This window comes from Lissotriton helveticus, chromosome 8, assembly GCF_964261635.1.
Source record: "Lissotriton helveticus chromosome 8, aLisHel1.1, whole genome shotgun sequence".
Lineage (NCBI taxonomy): Eukaryota > Metazoa > Chordata > Amphibia > Caudata > Salamandridae > Lissotriton > Lissotriton helveticus.
The window spans coordinates 1,015,825,425-1,015,849,253 of NC_136069.1; the positions used below are offsets into that span (position 1 = coordinate 1,015,825,425).

The following is a 23,829-nucleotide window of genomic DNA, read 5'->3' on the forward strand; positions in this document are numbered from 1 at the left end:
CATTCTTCCTTCAATCCTAAATGCTGTGTCTACCACACAGGAATCTCTTTTCACAGATGTGAGATTGCTCATCTCATAGAACACACGCATACATACATACACTCATTTAGAACTGCAGAATACTTTTTCATAGGTAAGTCAAAACCCCTCCAAATCCTCTCAAGACAAACTATAGACCCTTACCCTTTAGTGACACATATAATCAAACAAACAGAACCTTTGATCATATCTCTAAGAGAGTAATTCAGCTATTACTTCTCGCATTCAATTCAGAAAATGTGTCAAACACATGCAGTCCCATGGAGACTTTGCATTTATACTCCTAATTTAAAACAACAAAAAAGGAGAACACTGATACTTATTCATGGGGTACACAATTAGGAATTTATTCCTCATCCTGATTACTTCTTTTCCTTTGAGTGACACTGTGTAAGCAATGTTCAGCTGTCTCCAACACAACCTCAGGTAAGCCATCGAATATAGAATAGAAATCTCAGTCCTGATCACTTCACATAATCTTGACCTCAAAGGAAATATCTCACCATGTTGTTAACCTATCTATTCTCCAAGAATACTTTATAATCTGTCTTGATTGCTAAGGCAAACTTACCAATGGGTGTTATTCATGCATCCTACTTCAGGGCTATGTAAGATTCAGAGCAATAAGCTATTCTCCTCTTTCCAGTTCCATATTATCTATATTACCCATGAGAAGTACTTGAGCTTGTTAATTGACTCAGTGATCTCATGACAGAAAACCTTTCTGAGACCCAAATAAATTTTTCCTGGGAGGCTTTAATTATCATTTCAGTAAATTCAATACATGCCATCCCTCAATTTTCCTCATTCCGGTCCAGCTAAGAACACACCTGACTCTGATTAACCCATTGTCAAGTGAAAGGCTCCTTATAAAATCTCAAATTGTATAGGCCGTATTTGTTAATTGTGAATGCCAAAAATCCCAGTGCACTTGTTGAATCATTTCCTGAGTTTAATCCGCACTCATTTGTACAAAATTATTGTATAAAAGGCTTAAAGGACATTAACGTAATACATAGGGAAAAGCTTTGAATGAGGCATCTTCAGACTTTGTAGGAATGTCATGCACATTTGGAATCAGCCCATAGTACAGCCATTCAATGACTGGAACTTCGTTTGTCATGAGTGACAACATTTTTCTTTTTTATCTCTGAGTCTACATTGGAAACGCATGAGCACCAAGACATGAAATAGTCCTTCTCCAGCCACAACTATTACAAGCTGCACTCTGACACTCTAAACATCCGTTGTGTGAAGATTAGGATGAAAGTGTAGTCCAGGAATATGGGAGGTAATGATGTCTGCCAAAAACCTGAAAAACAGCAACTGAAGTATTGTGAGACTAACATACCTGAACTGTTAAGTGTGTAACAAAAAATCTGTAATTCTGTCTGCCTATATCAGCACTGGCATTACACCATCATATATGCACAAAGGATAATCTTATAAATGTGCTGTATATTTCTATATAGAATCTTTATACAAACATTACTTCTAGTTATTGCTAAGATAAAACGCCTATATAGAGTGAGTGAGTTTGTGTGTGTATGGTATTGGGAATGGGCAATTGGATGAATGCAAGAATGTATTAATATTTAGATTAATGGATGCTTAATTCCATGCGCTCACTCTGCCATCTATGCACACCCACTCTCATTAATCAATGATCTCAGTCACTCATCTTTGCATTCATGAATCTGTTTATTCACCCAGTGACCCATTTCTTCAAAAGCCTACTCTCCCGTTGGCAATACCACACACACACACACACACACATACAATAATTAATGAAAAAGCACATTCAGTTATACGCTGGACTAAGTGATTTTGCCATTGCTTGATAACTATTGTATTTAAAATGAAAACATGTTCAGAACTATAGAATTTATATTGAGTTTATATAGAGTTTATTTTCAGCTGTGGTTAGCTAGCTCATTTGCTCCAACTGTACAAACACTGAGAATTAAATCCTGAATTCTAAAAAGAATTGCCTTTATTCTGCTATGCAAATGACATGTCATAGGTCTGAAGGCGCATGAACAAACAAATGAAGTGTGTCTTGGACCGTTATCCACACACATTTTATCTAAGCACCCAGGAATATTTTATTTGCTTTAAGCTTATCTCTAGAGAGAATTAGATCTCTGTTGTGGCATGTGGTACTTGTGTAATCCACCACCTTTATAGAGAGGTTAGTAATGTCCTTGCCTCAACATTTGTTTGATTTTATTTGACCTCATACCATTAGGTTTGGTACTATTTATCACTTAGTTTAGCATGTGCCCTTTTGTTTTTTTCTCATTTTTACCTACTTTTCTCAAAGGATTGCATAAAATGATCCTATCTAGTGACAAAGAAGGTACCCTCTGGGTAATTCACTACAAATAATTTCATGCATAGTTTCAAGAAGCGTGTTGTAAAGTATTAAATGCCCAACATATTACTGCATAAATGCTTCTCTGTAAAAAGAATTAAAAAAGCACAAGGTTAGTCTAGAATTACTTTTGAATCATTTGCATTGATAATTAAACCTTGTGGCAAGGCTGTGTTTGTAAACTGTAAGACCTGACCACCTTGGGGTGGTCTTCCCCACAAACATTTTACCAGACACAAACCTTCCTGTTTTATGCATGAAAGTTACCCCTTAAGTAGGCCATGGACAACCCAAAGGGCGGGGTGCACTGTATTTAAAAGGCAGGACATGTAGTGTTATGTTTCACTTGTCCTGGTAGTGAAAAACTCCAAAAGTCATTTTTTACTACTGCAAGGCTTAACTCTCCCATAAGAGAGCATTTGGATTACCTTATTTCATTGTATGTGTAATTTCCAATTGGGAAGAAATAGGACCTCAAAGTCTGGTACCTCTGTAATTAAGTAAAAATGAATCATTGTCTAATTCATTTCGAACTACATGAGGTCAAAACAACCTCCGCAGCCGAGTCTAATTCATTACGACAGTCATGGGTAAAATACTACCCGGATAAGCCATTTATGTAGTAATTGTATATCGATGTATCTTCACCGTATTTAAATAGTGGTGTGATTCCATTAATGCTATCATCTTTAAACATCTACAGTCCTGATGATGGTCTCATTGACTTACAGCTACAGAGACCAAAACGTTGACGTAGTGTCCAATTTCCTTTAAGAAAACTATTGTAAAATGTGCTATTTGTAACCTCGTTCTGCTTTGTTAAACATTTGTAAATATTGTGTATAGGAATTGGACGGCCAACACATTGACTTGTGGTCCCTCCGGATATATGAAATTAATTTGTAACCGTTGTCAATGTGTTTCTGAGATTGATCCTTTGTGAACCCCTTTGTATATACAATATAAACTTTTAAGTATTAAATATTAATCTAAACATCTGCTCCTGAAAAAAATAAAATCTTAAAGTAATAATTATTTTTCTGGGCTGACTTGAATAATTGTAAATTTAATTAGTGATGTCATAACTTGTCTAATCTGATAAATGTATTTGTGCAAATAAATCCTTTGCGGGCACTCTTATTTACTATTTTACTTTTAGAAAGTTGGCATATTTTTGCTTTATTGGATCAAGCAACCTCTACACTTAGAGGATGACCCTCTGGGCACAACAATTGTCACCAATCTGCGATTAAATCATTAACCGTCCTCTTTGTAATCAAATAAATACTCCCTTGTTTTAAATCAACTTGAAGTTCATTTTATTTGAACATAAATCATATATCTTTTCTTAATCCGCAGAAATTTTGTTTCCATATCCAATGTTTATATATACAGTTCATATGGCATACCCAATGCATTTCGTGCACCCATGTGCACTTCTTCAGGGGAATATCGAAATCAAAAATTAAATGACTCTCATGAGGATACTGCATAAGTCATTGTTCACAGTTCATGACTCAATAAGAAAACAACATAATCACAACTTAGTCTATATCTTATAATCAGTGTACAATCTCTGGAAATTTGCTATTCATTAATCAGATGACGCAAGTAAAAGTGTGTCCGCTATATGATTATTTTGCCTGTAAATCTAGCGCTGACCATAGGGCACATTATCGGGGTATTACTATTAATGGTGACGATAGTGGACGAGTCTTTAACCCCTTGGCTGCTGGGGAAATTTTCTTGCTGAGCTGGGGGGCAGGGGGGTGCGCACAGCGCCCCGGTGCTCATGATGAGCTGAGCTCGTCATGAGCTACAGTGCTCCTGTGCTCATGACGAGCTGAGCTCATCACGACCACACCCGTTTCAATAGAACGCTCAGCACAGCAGGGGAATTATCCCAGCGTGCGAGCGTTCTAATGGCCATTATGAGCTGAGCTCGTCATCAGCACACGAGCACCGTGGCTGATGACGAGCTGAGCTCATCAGCAGCATGGGAGCGGTTAAATAGTGATAAGAAATTAAAACTGTGTTGCTGGTGTTTAGCATGATCACTATTGTTCAGTCGTGTGATGGCGGATATACCGCACTGTGACAGTGAGTCTAATCCCTATAAAATGAATAACTAGTGCAAAATATAAAAGGCATTATATATGTGAATATTCGCGGTAAACGTGAATAAAAGGATAAATACAAAACAACGCTTCTTACCTGCCGTTCTGTGTGTAATAGCTCATGCCTCGTTAAATCGTGGCATTCCTATGGGGATTGTGAATCCACTGGCATATGGGTGGACATTGTTGTTTGGAGTTAGAAATAGGACTAGTCTCTTCCGGTTCCTTAAACCGGCGCCATCTTGGAGTGGTGTCGGTGAAATTGTAAACGTGTCGTATTAGAGAGTATATTGCGAAATGCTGCAATACTCTATGGGTCACGTTGAGATATGATGTATCTATTTGTATGAGTGTCAATCGTGTGTTCAAGGTCTTTCTATGGGGGGGCTGGTGTCAGGGATATGTGGTTTAATGGTAAGTTAGTCAACCTACTGCTCATAACCTAAAATAGACTAAACAATATACAGATCTGTAAAATAAAATAAATGTCAAGATAGTCACTAAAACATCAATAGATAATGTGGCACAAAATGGTCCATTAGTATAAGGTAGTATGTCAGTCAGTCAGTCAAAAATCTTTAATTCGATAAATGAATATCAAAAAAAGGCACGGTACAAAAAGAAACATACAATCATAAGAAAGAAACACACATTACACAATATTAAAAATATACAACTATAGAATTAAAATCCACATATCATAATTTAGTTAAAAACAACAATTCAAAAGTTTTTAAAATCACTTTGTCATAAAAAGGTTAAAAACATCATGCCGCCATCCCCATAAACCTGATATATAATAGAAATGATATAATATTTGACCACTAAAGTGCAAGGTACAGTACTTCATAACAATGTTTCCAATCTCTCTTTACCATGAGTCCTTTCTTGGTGCGCATCGCACACACCAAATATTTGGCTACATGAAAGACAGTACTAGGCTCATTTAACAGCTGCAAGTAAAGAAGTGCTGGTCTAACTTGCAGGAACCCTGCATTTTTTAAGATTGGCACAAGATACTTCCTCCTTTCCGCAATAAAATGCCCACAAAACATGGTAAAATGCATAGTATCTTGGATAGAAAAGCTATCACAAGAACAGGGAAGAAATTCATCGGGTTTACACCAGGTTGTGTACTGACCTAATATCAGGTGAATCATGTTCAGGCGGAAACGAGTTAATAAAAACCTATGAAAGGGACGGTTGACCAGAGTGAGGTAGAATTCAGGACCTGGAGGATTTGCAACCAAAAGGTGTGCTCTAACCAAGGGTTTTGATAGTTCCTTTTCCTCTCTTATTAGCGACAGCCTCAAGAGCATGTCACTTTTAGTTCTAGCAATATCAGCCCGGGAAATAAGCTCCGGCGAGGAAAAAAGGTTAGATCGTCCCAGAGCGCTAAAACCATTTTTGACGTAAGTTAACCACTTAATTTTGTGGGCATTATCAAGTAGGAGACAGTCCCTCAAAATGGCCTGATTTAAAGATAGTTCGTTATTAAGCCAAATTTTAAGCCACATGATTAGAGGGGCCACTCGAATTTTATCTGTTATGAAATCAGCCCCTAGTTCAGAATGAACAGAATAAGAAGGTGTTGACTGGGGTACAGACAGGACTGATCTAAGAAATTTATTTTCAGAAGCCTGAAGGCAGTCTATCGACCCATATCCCCATAAAGAACAACCATAAGTTGCAACAGACACGCACTTGGCGTTATAGATGGTCATGAGGGCTGGGACTGGCCTAGCCCCCAGCCTTCTGCTGAAACTCAAGATGGCAGAGGATGTTCTTACTAGGGCACTGTTTCTGTTTCTTATTTGAGGGCCCCAGCTCCCTTTATCTTCAAACGTAACTCCTAGATACGGGAATGTCGATACTCTATGCATTTCTGCCTTGCTGCAATAGAAAGTTTTAGCTTTCTTGCAGCGTGAGCCTTTACCCACCATCATAACTTGTGACTTTTTGGCATTTATCTTTAGGTCTAAAGAAGTCATGAAACGGCCAAAAGCATCCAATAACCGCTGAAGACCCAAGCCTGTGCTGGACAAAAGCACCGCGTCATCCGCGTACAGGAGGACAGGAACACTTGTCTCCCCTATGCGCGGTATGTCCGGCGTTGCAGTCTTCAGCTCGGATTCGAGGGCGTTGATATAAACTGTGAAAAGCAGGGGTGCCAAAATGCACCCCTGTCTCACCCCTCTTTTGGACTTGAAACGACTAGTACGTCGCCCACCTGAGTCAACCCTAACAGAGGCCTGAAGGTCTGAGTGGAGATCGGCTAAAAGATTAACAAGCGCATGATCAAGGCCCAAATCGGCAAGGATGTGCCACAGTTTGGTGCGATTCACAAGGTCAAAGGCCGAAGATAGGTCCATGAACCCTAAATATAAAGACCCATCTTTAGCCCTAGTGTATTTGTCTACTAACATCTGCAGATTGAGGCACTGGTCCATAGTACCCCGTTTAGTTCTAAAACCGTACTGCAGATTGGATAGGACCCCTCTATCGTCCAACCATGCCTAAAGTCTAAGTAGGATGTCCCTGCCCATAATTTTTTACTGACGAGTCAATTAAAGATATCGGGCGATAACATGCTGGGTCTACCCTACTTCCCTTCTTAAAGACGGGAATAATTACGGACTCCTTCCAGGATACTGGAATACTGTTTCTTGTTATAGCATTAAAAACACCACACAACACCCTCGACCAAAGCTTTGTGTCCGTTTTAAAAAAGTCAGCTGGGACTCCATCCGGCCCGGGGGCCTTATTTTTTAAAGTCTAGTATGTATAACTCTGTTTACAGATAACAAGCGAATTCCAGGCGGTCATTGAGTCTGTTAGGTTTCATTGAATTTAAAAAATAAATCCAAAGGTTTTCACTTTGTGATAAGAGTCTATTGATGTCTCTGCCAGGTAGTTTCTCTATCACTTCCAGCACAGTAAATTTGAGTTGAGAGATGTTATGAGATCTTTCATTGAAATGCACTGCAACGGTGGACTTAATATTCTTAATTCTTATGTTGCTTTTGTGCTCTGATACACGAATCTTGATTTTCCTGGTTGTTTTGCCCACGAATACTAGTCAACATGGACATTTTAGTAAATAGATCACATTGGTTGAATCACATGTCGCTGTAGTTTTTAATTTAATCGATGTTCCTCTCATAGGGTGTGTGATGGAAACACCATTCATTGTATTCATCAACAACTTCCCAAGGAAGGTGTTGGTAGAGCAGAGGCAGAGTGATCTGTCAGAAGTAACCCAGCTTCAGCTCAGTTTTGAGAGCCATGGTTTGAAGAAAGAGTAGCATTGATTACGTGTCAGGTATAATGTATGCAGGGTGGGCGTCCCCCGTAAAAAGCCTTGTAGAAGTAGCATAGGGAAATCTATCAGTTTTCACTGTGCCACTTCTAGGACGCCACAATGATGCAGGCACATTTAACATGGGACTTGGCAATGTGTAATGATGCATTGCTGGAGTTGTGTCACTTTTGCCAAACACTCCAGCAATGTGTCATTACTGCGCCTATAGATATGTCAGAAATAATGACGTATCTGTAACTCCTTGCGACGTGGAGCACTGTACATTAAATATGGTGCATCCATCGTGTCACGAGGAGGGCCCAGTGAAACTGTTGTATCACTGTTTTCACGCAGCAATGCAACAGTTTTCATAAATGAGGACGATGATGTCTGAAATAGAGAGATTGCATTGATGTTTGATCTTGCTGCAGGATACCTACACAATTTACGGCCTCATTACGATGTCGAGTAGGAAAGCTTCGGCCCAACAGTCGGAATGTCCTAGACTGTGTCAGAACCCTTCCGACTGACTCGGTCGGTTTACAATCTGCCTGACTGATTACGATGTTCGTGGTCGGAATGTAAACCTCGTGGTCCTTTTGAATCGGATCCGACTGGCTCTCAGAGAAGTTGTGTCGGTCAGAGCCGCATCATGCAGCTCTATGGACAATGTTTCTGATCAACCGATTACGATGTCTATTTCCAACAGCCTTTCCGAGTTAGCCTGTCCGACACATAAAGGCTGTTGGAAAGTGACTTTGGGGCCCCTAGCAGAGCCCTCTTCATCTTGTTGGGGGCCGAGGGGGTAACTAAGGGACTGCCTGTAAAACCCTGCATTGTGTGACTGGAACCTTGGGGTGAATTTCCTCATAGAAGCCTGTATTGTCGGTCAGAACACTGGCTACCTTAGAAAACAATAAGACTCCTACCGAACAGTGTTCGGTTGCACTGTAACCGGTTAGGCGGCACCGCTGACTGAGAGTCAGTCAGTTCTCGAATCCGAGATGGTGTCAGGCGGAAACTTTACGCTCAACATCGTAATGAGGCTATTAGAGTCTGAGAAGGAATCTATGGGTCAAAAACATAGAGATAGAGCAAGATGGACTAGTAAGAAGTACTCTTAATTTGGATGTTGCATTTGCTAACCAATGAGCTCTGTTATGTTATGCATTCCTTTCATTTTATGTTTTAGTTATTTTGCTAAACTTATGTTTTGCCATGCTAAATGTGTGTATCATGTTGAATTGAAGCATTTGTATAGTACTTCATATCTCTTACAAAGTTGCAAAGGCATCTGATTCTCAATAACTCCAGGGCACTGTTTCAGTAGTATGTGGTGGCAATGTTGTTTGTTGCTGTATGGCATATGTGGGAGATGCTGATTGAGGTCAGTAAGGTCAGAAGGCATGCTCCAAACACGATGCAACGGGTGGTGCTGCACTTACGCATTATGTTTTGTGAGAGTATGATGTTACGGGCAGCTACTATGTTATGATATAGGTGGGATGTTTAACTGTTGTTATGTGCATGCATTTTAAGGGTATTTGTACTCTATAAATGTACTTTATGTTTGGTTATTTATGTCTGCTTTGATATGCATGGTTGTATTTTGTTCCGCAAGTTTATACATCGCTATGTTATGTTAGTTTAAACCCTATACAAACTCTATTTCTGCCACTGGTGGGGCCATACATGTGATAAGAGTGAACACTGGGGATGTTATTGATGGTATAATGGAGTACTGTTGGTATAAGGATTCTTTAAAGCAGGATGAAGGACATGTTATGTTATGTTGTGTTTTGTTATGTTAAGTTATTTAGAAAGTGGTTTGTGGTCATTTTAGTGATATTAATGAGCATTAGGTTTGTATACTTCTTTTAGTGGTGAACTTTTGATGAAGGGTCTTAATAATCATATAAGAGTTATTCAGTTTTAGGGTTTAGTAAAGCAGGTTTATTGCCATTATGTTATGCTTAACTGAGAAAATATATACTATGTCATGTTGTTTTGCAATCTTATGCTATTGTATTTTATCTGTTGTATTAACTATTTAAAGTGTCTTGTATACCTGCTGGTCAAATCATTTTAGTCTAACGAAAGTGCATTGGGCATGATCCATTCTGTAGTGATGAGCTTATGAGGGTCCTTATTGCCAGTGCAAGGGTGATAATCGGGTTTGTAAAGTTGCCCACTGTTCAGAATGGTGTGGGAGCTAACGATGCTTTGAAGCTTTTCATTAGTTTGATTAAAGCATGTTCTCTCACTTTGGTGACTGGTCTGAACTATGGACAGTTGATTGAGGTTAGGTAGCAGCATTGTGTGCAATGTTTTAAATCTTAGTAAAGAGACAAGACTATTGGTAGAGTATGCGATGCTGGACTGGCACACTGATTTTCTTCACTCCATCTGGATCAAATTTTTTTTTAGCATTTTATAATTTGGTCAATATATAGTTACACTTTCTTTGTTGTTATCCTCATTAATGCAAATGCATGTGAATCATGCATAACAGAAATCCATACGATATCCATTTGAAATGTGCTTTGAATAATCATAAAACTGTTTCTATTTATTCTTAGGAGGCTTTATTTCTGATCCATGAACTCATGGTTGGAAAACATTCCCACCACTGCTGCTTCAGATGGATTATTGTCTATTGAATCCCAACTTAGCTGGATTCTTATTATGTTCATTGCATTAACAAAAAGTCAAATATGTTCCAGAACTACCTCTATCATAACATTAAAATATATTGTGCTTACCTTAACATCATGTCAAAATACTTCACCCAGATATTTGTCCACTCTTAAGCCATACCTTCTAAAGCTGAAGTCAGTTTAAAACATCTGTACTGCCTTGCCCAACACATTTGCGCTTACCCACATATGAATCTATACACACCTTCAATTTACTCTATGCAAGATGCAACAAATGCTTCAGAAAATATTGTTGTTTCTTAAGTGTTGATGTCTTTAAGACTTCATGAAGCAGCTTACCACTCAGTTTCATCTGGTTGAATATATCACAAGCCAGCATAATAATTTCTACTGATTTATATTGTATTTAAAACCTTGCTGATTTTCTCTAACCGTTTTTTTTAACCATCATTAAATCTCATATCCACACCCAAGAAACAAATCTACATCCTTTTAAAGTTGTTTGATGGTACGGAGAGTACTGTCATTTATGTATCGGGGTAAACTATCTTTATATGTGTGTACGCACTTTGAGTGGCAAGCTGTTGTTGGTTTCTGGTTTTTAAAGTGAGGAGTTAGGCTTATTTATTAGAATAACAGGGCACTGTAAGGTGGTATGCATCAGTGATACCTCTAGAGACATTGTACAAACTCGAATTTCAAACTGCCCAGAGTGAATCCAGGAAGAATGTGAAACTCATAAATGAAAGCATATATTCTAAATAGAATTGGGTAGTTAAGACACACAGAGTTAGGGCTCAAACTTTTTTGTATAATGTCTTACTTGTAAAAAAAAAAAGGAAAGTACATTTGCCTGGCACATGGTAAAAAAAACTTGATTAAACTTTTAATATGTTTAAATGAAAATAATTATCATCCGGAACTACATGTACATTGCTTAAACTAAGTAGGAAATATTAGCTATTGCATTATAACAAGAACAGAAGTATATAATGGGAAGTGTTTGCCTCACTTCGGCTTGGTATTGTGGTAGTAGAAATAGATTTGTAGTAAACAGGATAGTCCTAGCTCATTTGCCTAATTCTACGTACACTTCACGACAACACAAATGATATGTAAAGTTGAGCTGGTATGTAAAATGACACTTAAAAAGTTCTAAAGCATGAAAGGTCCCACAGACCAGCTGGACCATTAGCACTCAACAAAACAAAACACTGTTAAAACAGCTCAATTGACCATTACAGTATCATTTGATAACTTATAGTTTACAGTTTTGAACTCTAAATGGCTTGATCAGACGCCTGTCCTCTTCAAAAGAAATGAATTAAGTTCCATTTCTTTGTAATTATAATACATGGATAAACAGCTAGAGAAAACACTGTTTATGTTGTGCTTTATAAAGGTAACTATTATAAAATGCACTTACTCTAATATTTATCTAGTAAAATGCAAAACACATGCATGACAATGACTGAAATATATGGTCTAGTATTGAGAATGTACAAGGTGGGTTGTTCACAATCAGAATTTCTACGCCTATCTTGAAAAATTCTTATTTTAGGAACTAGGTGCATGTACACAGTTCTATGTATTTGATGTATAGGGTATGTGCATGTCTCTTTCCGGAGCAAGAGTGGAACAACTGGTTAAATGGAATTAAGAATAACAATAATTATGGGAGAATGTTCTTCCTTTTCTTAATTTCCCTCCATGTTCCCCTTCCTTCTTCCTTTCCTTCCTACATTTCTTCATTCCCTCCTTTTTATTTAGATTTGCCTGATAACATGCAAACATAATTACAAGTTGCAGATGCCATGTCATTTTAAAGTCCTTCATATCATATTTCAGATTCAGCTATGCAGCCATTTGTTTGGGTAAATTGTTGTCCGTTATCTCTGTGTACTCTTTGTACCCTCATCCATCAATGCTCCTACATTTCCCTACCAAACAAATAAAATAAAAGTGCATATACAACAATAACATAGTACAAAACCATTTTATTAAGATACGGCAAAAGCTTTGAAGCGATTATTTCTTGTAATTACATTGAGGTGTCATTTGTTACTTTTAGCTTTCGGGACAGTGCTATTCAATTTAACATGCTAATTGTAGTTTTATCAATTTTAAGCAGAATACAAAAAACAGCAGTCCAGGAAATATGGATACGGAGCTTTCAAACAGAAAAATAGCAGAATAGTTGTAATTATATATTGTGTTACTGTGCATATATAAACTTTGAAAAATATATTGCCTCTATTGTGGATGGGTAAAATGCTTTACCAAGTGGAGACAAGTTTGACAAATTGCCTCTTTTGCAATGGGTAAAGCGCCTTAAATATAATGGCAATAGTCAATAATTTTTAAAGATATCCATTTTATTTAATACAATTTTTTAATTTAAGAAGTTATGATTTTTGAACTGTGATTTTTCTCTGAAGGGAACAAAATTGGCTTTGTGTGTAGAAGCATGTTTTTAAATTAAAAACCATTTTACTATGAATATGAAAGTACTTGAAGTAAACAATTTATAACGTTCTTAAGTTGTTCCTCTTGGGCATTTCTTAGTGTCCTGCCCTTCTCCCCCTTTTCTGCTGAGGAAATACTAGTAATAAGCTGTGAGTATACATCAGCACCAAAATAGTAATAGACTAAAGAAAACTCAATTTTACTCTGCTAACACCTTCACCGGTAGAGAAACGATATGAACCATAGACATAAGTATTTTACAGTGCTCATTGTCATTGTAGTCTTTATTCTTTGATGTTAGCAATCTTGGGACTTTCGAACACATATCTTGTTTAACAACCAGTGTAGTTGTCTATTCTTGCTGCAGGATAGAGTAGATGTCCTTACTATTCCAGATATATCTTTATGCCACAGGTATATAGGCTGCTACTATTGGCTCCTGTCCATTGAGCAGCCTGTGTTCCATTATTAATTTCTTTATAAAATATATGAGATGTATCATACTTGTATTTAAAAATAGAAGAGTCATGGAGAAAAACAAAAATCCATGTTGATTGGGGCGATTAAGTGGCTATGTGTATAGTGGTTTCTATTTTCTACTGCAGGTGGATAGTGTTTAATCAAAATATACTTTGGAGTTGGGTGAAGCCCCAAAATTTCTATTAAACTATGGATAGAGAACATAGCAGTTAGTGGCAGAAATGAAACTGTAAAAACTCATATTCTCACTCACTCATTAACTCAGCCACATACCCACTGACTACACTGTGAAACCTTTTGCTATTATGTCTTGACTCAGGAATTAAGCATAATCTTTGCATGCACAAAATGTCACCCAATGTGGAAAAATACAACAGATAGATATCAAACTTTGTTATGTTAAAAAACAAAATAATCGACTTAGGTCCTCATTGAGCCCTTCATAACAGATGCACTTACTTTAGCATAATAAAATAGAAACATAATTACGATACAGTTCCCATGCCCTTTCACAGTCATTCAGAGCATGTTTCAGCTTCAAAATACAGTTGCATGTGAATAGGTATATAAAGGTTACAAAAACACATCTCTATTTGGCACATGTTTCTGACGAAGGTAATAAAATGTCTTGGAACCACATTTATAGATAATCTATTTCTGACAAGGAATTCTCATTGGTTAAAGGTCAATAGATGAAAACAGGTTTATGTTTAGAAGGCACCATGCCATTAATTGCAACATAGTTAAAATAGGGATGGGTAATTGTAAAAACATCGCAGGAGATGCAGGAAAGACATTTGATGCAGGAAAGACATTCAAAAAGCAAACCCCAAATGGAGCATCAGACAAGAAGATAAATAATCCTTTAAAAAAATAAGTAGTAGAGCAAAACGCAGTGATGCAAAAGTCAGAAAGAGGGGATGGGGAAGAGTGTATGGAGGCAGACGAAAAAAGCTGAATCACCATATGAAGCCTTGTGTGTAATATTCCGAACAACTACAGTGGTAGGTCTACTTAAAGTAGTAGCAGATGAAACAGAAATGGTGATAATCACCAGTTCCTCTAAGAAATCAAAGTCAAAAGGTTGTTGGCCAATACAGAAATAGGAGAATGCCTGAAAGGCTAGCATTCCTTTAAGGCAGTTAGGACAAGTGTAGAAGGCAGTCAAAGTTAGGTATTTAACTGAGACTACCTCAAAACTATCATCATGTCACAGGTCAAGTCCTGTCATTCATTGTTTGCTATCCTTATCATTCAATGTGCCTCTGGCAAACTATTCATGTAACACACAAGATTGAAAGAGAAATAATTTGTCTCTCCTCTAGCAACTCTGCACAACCACACATTAGAAACTGGAGATATTCATGAAGGCTGGAGACACATCTTTAAGCTACATCACAGAATTAAGAGAGGCCTAGTGACTAACTCCTTTGATACCGATTGTTCTTATTACAAACTCACTGGAGAGTTGAAATCAAGGAAAGGATTGCAGAGTATCTAGAAATAGAATGTATAATCTACTGCAACATGATTTACTATTTGATATTTGGGCTAGACAAAAAAGAGTCTATTTGTGGATCGCCATATAATGTATATTAAACCTGTGATTTAATAATTCTTCAAAATGTCTTTGACATAGCTTAAGAAGGTAGCAAGACTGAGTGTGGTGTTTTAGTAGGATAGGATTGTTTTGGAACTCAAAAGGTTAAAGGTAGCTCATTGTGTCATTATTGGATTTAATTGGTATTAGAAATTACACACAGGTTTTGGCTCTATGTTGGCATTTTAGTTGCCTTTGCATATTTAATGACAAAGGAGTTGAACCAGTAGTTATGATTCTTTCTAAAGCTCAAAAGTTATTTTTCCAGGCTATAATGAAGAGTTGCTAAGAAGAGTGCAGACAAGACTATATTTTCAAACTTATTTCTAAAACATTTGAAATGCATGTTTTCTGGAAATAAATATACCAGAGGGGCTAAGGTTCTGCAGACTATTAAAGAGAATGACGCATTAAAATGTCATTTGTAAGCTCCAGTCGATCAGTGCTACTTTTTAACATGAAGGTGGTATATTTAACTAATTATAGTTTTAGCTTTCCTATGAAGATATCTAGCTCTTTGAGTAATGTTCCAGTTCTTGAGACTTAACTGCCAGAAACCTAAAACAGTTCATAAAAGGCTATGATATTTGGAAATGATTCAACAATTTTCTCTACCATATTGCCCTGAAAAGATCGCATTAGAATTATGGCTGGGGTTAAAATGTCAATGTTTTGTAAATAGGTGTTGGACTGCATGTCACCATTTTATGGCTTAGTCTTAAACTATGTCTAATATTGAAATATAAACTACTAATGATATTATCCAAATGTAATTCATTGGCAGCCACGTGTTCTTCGCTTTCCTTGTTTTTTTCAATACACAATGAGCGATACTTCATTAAACTACAACATTATTTGTTATATTTATCACCTTTAAATGATTTATTTTTCCCTATTGTGATCGTTTTGCACACATTTGATGAATTTACAGTAAGTGTGTTTTTCATTAACACCCAACTCTATATGTCTAGTTTTTCCTTGGCCCTCAGCTCTAGTTTGTCTGATGAGTACAGAAAAGAACTAGAGCAATTGAAAAATATATGGTGATTCAAACTTCTGGTACTATAGGTTTGACATGCAGGTTTCCAAACAAGAAGGGAAGTGCAATATAGATGTTAAAAGCACAACATAATTAATAGTTTTAAATCAATTAGTGAGATTGAATTTATCTTAAATTCATCCCTTGGTATTAGTAACAAGTAGGAGTTAGGGCTTTTGGTATAACTTAGGGATGTTACTAATGATCACGAGCAGCTCAGAAATATACCCACTAACAACTGGTATTAGTCATGGCTATATCTCTCAATGCTGCTATCTGCAGTCAAGCCAACAAAAGACAAGATACATTTCATGGCATAATTGCTGCATGTCATGCAATTCAGCTGATCAGACCATCAAATCTGGTGAAAATGGAACTTTGTAAGGTAAGCTGTTCAAGAGTGCAGAGGTTACTTAAATGACAATTTTTTAAAAGCATAACACGGAAATTCATATGCTGCTGAGATGAAGCACAGACAAGCATCGCAGAGATAATCTATGGCTAGAATGATGGTGTATGACTTATGATTAAGCATTGTTACCTGCAGAGCAAGAGGTTTCCATCTCATATTTTTCAGTAAGGCTGGCGCTGAGGTAAGCATGCTCTGAGGTCGCTTTTTCAAAGTTAAGATAACACCACTCGGGTCGTCTCGTAGTGCATTCACCAAATTTTTCAACTGCCACCCCACCTGGTAACCAGCAAAATTATTACAATAAAATTGAGGCATAGTATGCAAAGTTTAAATGCCCCTCCCCTTTTAACAATTTATAGATTAAAGTTTATGCGTAACATTATAGGACACGTGTTCTAATTTAATATTTGTTTTGTTTCAGGATTAGAACTTTAGACTGTATGTGGTGAATTGAAGAGTTTCATAATGATATCCTTTTTATGACTTATGGCTCTTAGACAAGCTTTGTAGAAGTAGGGCAGCAGAACTTCTCAAATCTTTGCTTTTCCATATTTTGCTTCTTTTACCAGAACATCACCTTTAAAACTCAAGCAAAGTTAAGCCACAAATAACCTATGACCAATACTCTTAAGAAAGATGGTCATCCAAATTGGGACTCATTTGGCCGACCACTATTTCCATTAATCTACCCATCACAACTATTAAATATATTACATGACCCATGTAGAAGAAAGGCAAGCTAAAAGTTAGGCCTGGTCTCTTAGCCAATCAATGATCTTAGACTTGATTTCTTGTAATTCAGCTGCATCACTGTATGCATGCTGTCTTTTCACAGTGTCCAGAAAGGCTTTCTCTACATCTGGTCCAGCCCTGCCCATATAAGGCATCCTAATGAGGGTTCTATGTCAAAATGTAGACTAAAACAATATTGTGCTGCTAGAATACTGAAGCAAAACATAAAGGCAAGTGTAGTTTTACTATTCTTAACTTCATATTCATTTACCTTGAATAAATATATATATATATATATATATATATATATATATATATATATATATATATATATGTGTGTGTGTGTGTGTTACAAGGTACATATACATGGAGTTAAGTATAATAAACATGTACTTGCCCATGTACTTTTACCTCCATGCCATTCCAGTATCTATATGTGTGTGATATAGATATAATATTCTTGTAGTACTATGTCTAAATGTGGATATTCTGGTACCAAATTAAATTACAGGTAATTCAGTGCAGCCATTAAATAACCCTTACATTCTCTCTGAATCTGTTTATTGCCCTTAACTCCAGGCCCACAAACAGGACAGACAAATGGTTAATGTTGAGAACACAAAGAGGGCTTGGCAGTATTCTTTACAGCACCTATCCCTCAAAAACCTGAATACCCAACAAATTCATAACATTGTTGGAAGACAGCCCACCTTTGGAAATTGCACTAATGTTGCACTAAGATATACAAAAAAATGAAAAGTGTATTAATGGTGGGCAGAGTATGATACTAAACACACAGAAAATCAATGGTAGGAAGCACAAGGTGATAGACAACTTACTATTAAGGTCAATGCTAAAACTACATTTAATAAGAGTGGTGGTAAAATATCATCTACTGAGGTCAAACAGAATGTCCTTAAGATATTTTTGACATGCAGTCATTAACTTATTTTACCATTTACCACTGCTTTTCAATGTATTTAGCATTAGACAAGATACAGCAATTTTGCAGTTACCTGTCATGAGGAAGGTCACAGAAACTGATATCCTATCAAAGATTGAATGTTGGCATGTTGGAACTAATCTGCAGTTGAAAATATGGCAAGAGGACCAACTGGAGACAAGTGTGTTATTTCATGTCGATATATTCTGTGTTCTACATGCACATAAACTACGACTATGATCACATGAGTTTAGCTTACGAAATATTGAATTATAGTGAAGAACTCTGAACTACATTAATGAAATAGGATCCATCACTCCATTACTCTAGTTAGAGGAGGAAGCTATATGTTGGTTTCACAACTAATCTGCCAGTTGTTTCATTGACTGATTCATAAATGCAGTTCAAGTGTGGAGCAATTTCATTCCAAGATCAGTAAATATCTAGGAAGAAAGCAAATTTAAGAGGAAATACTTGAGAATGAAATCATTTAATTGAATTTAAGTTAAATTCAAGTTGATTAATAATGAAGGGCCACTGGTTATTTCTTATTTGCTTTGCTTTACCCATCATTTTAAATTGTATTCTCATATGAGACAGCATGAGTCCTGCTTTATGTATTATATTAAAGCATGAAGATTTCAATGAGGGCAAACTCATATTTCTATATAGCACAAGCTTGCTAATGATTTGTGCAAACGGCTGCCATCATTAATACGTCTGTGGATAGATCTTTCAACAACAGGAATACTTTAGTCAAGCCAAAAACGTTGATTTCATGAGCATTTGAAATCATGAGCCATCAGCATAGTAGATTATTTGGATAGCCACATGGAGTACACCTATATACAATGGGTCTGATTCACAAAATTATAATTCACAGAATTACATTTCCACAAAGGTGAACAGTTTTATGACTTTTTGCCATAATAACTAAACCTGTCACAGTTTACAGGTGTATTCATGGGAACATGATGTGACTTCCCCTTTTATTCATTTTTGTAATTTCCCAAAGGCGGAAAGTGAGCACAGCTGTGTTATGGCATATTTGACCATTTCTTTCCTGTTCTCAGATTGGAAAATATGTATTAATATCTATCATGGTCCCCTATAATTCCACTAAATTGTGGGTGGTGATGCCCCCATCCTGCTCTGGAGAGGAACTTGCCCCAGGCATTGCCTGGACTGTCTTCAGAGTAGAGAAGTGTCAGAAAGGTGTTTGTTGGAGACTAAAAATGGATGTGTTTTTGGCCATTCACAACCCCTCAAGGCTAACCAAAGGTTTGAAAGGCCCATTCCTTACCATTTGTGTGGGATTTACTTCAGCCTAATGCATTGTGTTCTTTGTTTAATGTGGCATAGAAGTACATGGATTTATGAATGTAAGGTCACATTCTCCCTCTGGAATGCAGATTTACAAGCAAAAATGGTATTGTGAGTAGGGCCCAATTAATATGATTGGGAATCATTTCATAAGAAGGGCCTGATTTGGAGTTTGGTCAACAGGGCATTCTATCACAAATGCAATGAAGTACCCAGTCTGACAAACTCTCAGTGTGACAGGGCGGACCCTACTTTTTCCATCAACACAGACTTTGTGGGCTCGGTCATGGAAAAGCTTACTCTGATGGCCCCACGGAGTATGCAGCTGTCAGAGGAAGCACATTCCACTGCATGTCCCATTTAGGATGAGTTGTGTAACATCATTTTTCTTCTGCACATTACTGCCAGAAAAAACCTGTTGAAGAGGATCCAGAAAAAAAGAACAAAACATCCACACCCTGGAAGGAACCTGTAGGATGTGAGGGTCATTGGTGTTTTGTTTTTTGAACAATTTTCATAGACTACTGATAACACTGAGAGCGGCCACCCACCAGATTTTTTTGCTCCTTGAAGGAACTGCCTTCTCAGCAGTTCCCTTCAAGATACAGAGATGGCCATTGGGCTGATGTTCAGCTCTAATTTTGATCAACTGCAGTACGTCAGAATGTCAGAAGTAATTTCCAGTGGCTCCCTGAAGGACAAAGTACATTTGTCAAACCGTAAATCGGGCCTGAATTGGTATTCTGAAAATATAGCATTCATCTTGCCCAAGTTGCTCGATTTTGGACACTCCTGGTTTAACAAGAATTCGTTTTCATCAGGTACCAAAATAATGTTTCTGGTAGAGTGGGCTGTTGAAACTATTTGAAAAAAATGGCACAATGCTGAAGCACCTTCAGAGCAAGTTGCCAATTATCTGCTGACCTAAAATTACCGGGAATGCCCAAAAATGTAAAATGAAAATATGTATACCATAGACCGCTAACAATTGAAAACAAAAATGCCAAATATGTGTTGTGCCAAGAACCGTGACCATTTTATGACTTTTTCTCATTCACAAAGGTTTCCAAAAGCATGCCATAATAACTAAACCTGTCACAGTTTACAGGTGTACTCCTGGGAACATGATGTGACTTTCCCTTTTAATCCTTTTTGTGATTTATGGTCCCCTATAATTCCACTTAATTGTGGGTGGTGATGCCTCTATCCTGCTCTGGAGAGGAACTTGCTACAGGCATACCCTGGACTGTCTTCAGAGTAGAAAAGTGTCAGAAAGGTGTTTGTCGGAGACTAAAAATGGATGTGTGTTTGGCCGGTAAGCTTGTTGGTTGTCTTTTTGCCTTAGAACAATAAAATACCTTTTGACAGACTTGTATTGGTGTGGTTCATGCTTACAGGAATCGGTAAGCTTGTTGGTGGGTATAATATATATATATATATATATATATATATATATATATATATATATATGTGTAACCCTAAACCCACCCATTAATTCCCTTGCCAACCAAAGACAAATACCTACCCTAAATATTCCCCTACCTACTAAAATCCTATACCCACCCTAAACCCGACGTATTCCTGTACCACCCTAAAAACCTATACCCACACTCAACTCAAAAAATTCCCTTATCACCCAAAACCCCATACCCACCATAAACCCTGATAATTTCCCTACTACCCAAAATCCCATACCCACTTAAAATCCTAACAATTCCATTGTTACCCAAAAACCCACACCAACCAGCCAAATATCCATGCCCACCCTAAATCCTAACAATTCCTGTCACCTAAAAAGCTATACTTACCTTAAAAACTTACCTTACCACCCAAAATCCCACACCACCCCATACCCTAAAACACTGTTGCCATCTAAAACCCCATGCCCACGTAAACCCTAAAAATACCATTGTCACCCAAAATCAATATCCACCCTAAATCCTACTAGTTTTTTAGCCACCCAAAGACCCATACCCACCCTAAACTCTAAAAATACCCTTGCCACCCAAAAACCTATACCCACCCTAAGCCCTAAAATACACTTGCCATTCAAAAACCCATAACCACCCTAATCCCTAAAAAACATGTCACCCAAAATCCCTTCCCCATCCTAAACCCTAGAAATTCCTTTACCACCTAAAAACCCATACCTGCTCTAAACCCTAAAAATTCCTCTACCACCCAAAACCCCGAACCCGCCCTAAATCCTAAATATTCCTATACAAACCATACCCACCCTAAATTTAAAAAATCCCCTTCTCATCCAAAAACCCATTCCCACCCTAAACCCTAAAAATTCCCTTACCACCCAAAAACCCATACCCACCTTAAACCCGAAAAATCCCCTTGCCACCGAAAAGCCCATGCGCACCCTAAACCCTAAAAATTCCTGTATCACCGAAAAAACCCATCCCCACCTGTACTGTAAAAATTATTTTACCACCCAAAAAAACCACCCTAAAAGTACCCTTACCATAAAGTGAGTGGCTACATGTGTGAGTGGCTGTGTGAGTCACTTTATGGATCAGTGAGTGGGTGTATTAGTATTTGTATAGGTCTGTGAATGGATATGTGAGTGGTCATGTGGGAGCCGCAGCGGCTGCCTGAGAGGTTCTATGGGTTTGTGAGTGGGTGTATGAGTGGTTCTATGGATGATGTCATCAGAGATGTCATTTGAGATGTCATCAGTGATGTCACTGATCATGTAATGTGTCTAGCAGGGGCGTAAGTTATAGTTTGCTCACGTAACTATAACTGCTGAATTTCTCTGGTTTTGCACAAGTGAAATGCGAGCCTAACTTTAAAGTTTCTGTAAGCTTTGGTTTTTATCAGTGAATTTCTAAGTTTTTTTAATGTTGTTTCCGAACTATAACATGCCTGTAACCTTTGGATTTAAGGTGAATATATATTCAGTTAAAAACCAACACACACATATTGGTAGATATGCATACATGTACACATCAATGCATACTGCTCTCCTTGACTGACAAGACCCTAAACTCGTCTGCTGACTCAACGTCGGTGGCACTGGGTCACACTTCATAAATAATCCATTGTTCCTCTAAGAAATGCAACCTAGGATCTGTATTAGTGCGTGAATTGATCAGGTAGAAATGAAAGGCCTCATTTACAAGAAAGTGCTGCATTGCGGCATCTCACGTTCTTTGGCTACGCCACGATACAGCACATTCAAAGCACAGGGATGTAACATATTCACAATAATATGTTGCATTCCTGTACTCTCCCCTGCGCTGGTGTCCAGTGGGCTGCCATGCACCCACGCAGGCACCCTTGCAGCATGGTGCAAGAATGCCTGCATCACGGGGATGATTGTTTATGTGCATAAACAATCTGAAATGGCATTTTTCAACTTCTATGTGTGCTACATTAGCACACATAGAACTTCCAAACATCATTTTTTTTATGTTGGTTTATGTGCAGGAAGGGAAACCATCCTGTATATAAACAATCAGCACAGGTGATTTCCTCATTATATGTGTGCTGCAGAATGCAGCACGCATAGAAAGAGGAAAAGAAACAAGAAGAAATTATTACATTTCCTCTTATTGTGCCTCCCTACACCTCCCCTGGGGAGGCACAGCATTCAGATGCATTTCCAGGTTTACAATTTCTCGTAAATCTGGAAATGTGTAAGGTTCCATTGGTGTTGCATGGGCACACCCACAGCAAGACCCATGGAACGCCCCTTTAATGCAAAGTGCTGAGTGTAAAGGGGCCCTATTTACAAGGGCAGGAAAAGTCACGCAATGTGGCTTTTCCTGGCCTTGTAAATATGGGGGCGTAAAATGCACCGCCAGTGCATCACTTTTTGTGATGCACAGGTGGCGCAAGGAGCTTCTAAAAAATCCTTTAAATATTTCTGTCTAGTACGTGCTTAAGGATGTTTCGAAACACACATGATTTGAGCACTTAATTAAAAATGTTCTTCTGAGGAGAAAAAATTAATTTGCTGAAGATCACACATCTGGTCAAGAAGTGAGTTTGAGAATAAAATACATACTTCCTGGCTCTACATTCACCGACGACAGACAACAGACATGTGGAGAACCCATTTCACGATACTGTTTCATAAATTATCTCACTCTACAAATGCCACATCAGTTGTATCACTTGGGCTGCCACAATGGGCGTTAAAAAAATTACTTGATTTCAAGGCTTTTGGTGTTAGGAGGATTGCCGCACAATTTGCCACCCCCTAAAACTACCTAAGAGAATGAACGTAAGGAAGGATGCACTGGGTGCAGGACGAACCCCTACTACAAACAATATATGTTATATAAGAAGAACAGTACCTTTTAACAAATAGTATGCTGTTTGTTAGAGTT

At 37.7% G+C, this 23,829-nt stretch overlaps 1 protein-coding gene across 2 annotated transcripts in view; it reads right to left on the reverse strand.

Moving 5' to 3' along the window:
• CNKSR2 (connector enhancer of kinase suppressor of Ras 2) overlaps window positions 1-23,829 on the reverse strand; it is a 1,535,139-nt gene that overhangs the window by 640,981 nt on the left and 870,329 nt on the right. The window contains exon 9 of one of the 2 annotated variants that reach the window (XM_078656116.1): window positions 16,615-16,761. The exons of the other annotated variant lie outside the window; for it this stretch is intronic. Coding sequence (XP_078512242.1) covers window positions 16,615-16,761 — 147 coding nt within the window. The remainder of the gene's footprint in view (window positions 1-16,614; window positions 16,762-23,829) is intronic. 2 annotated transcript variants of the gene reach the window in all.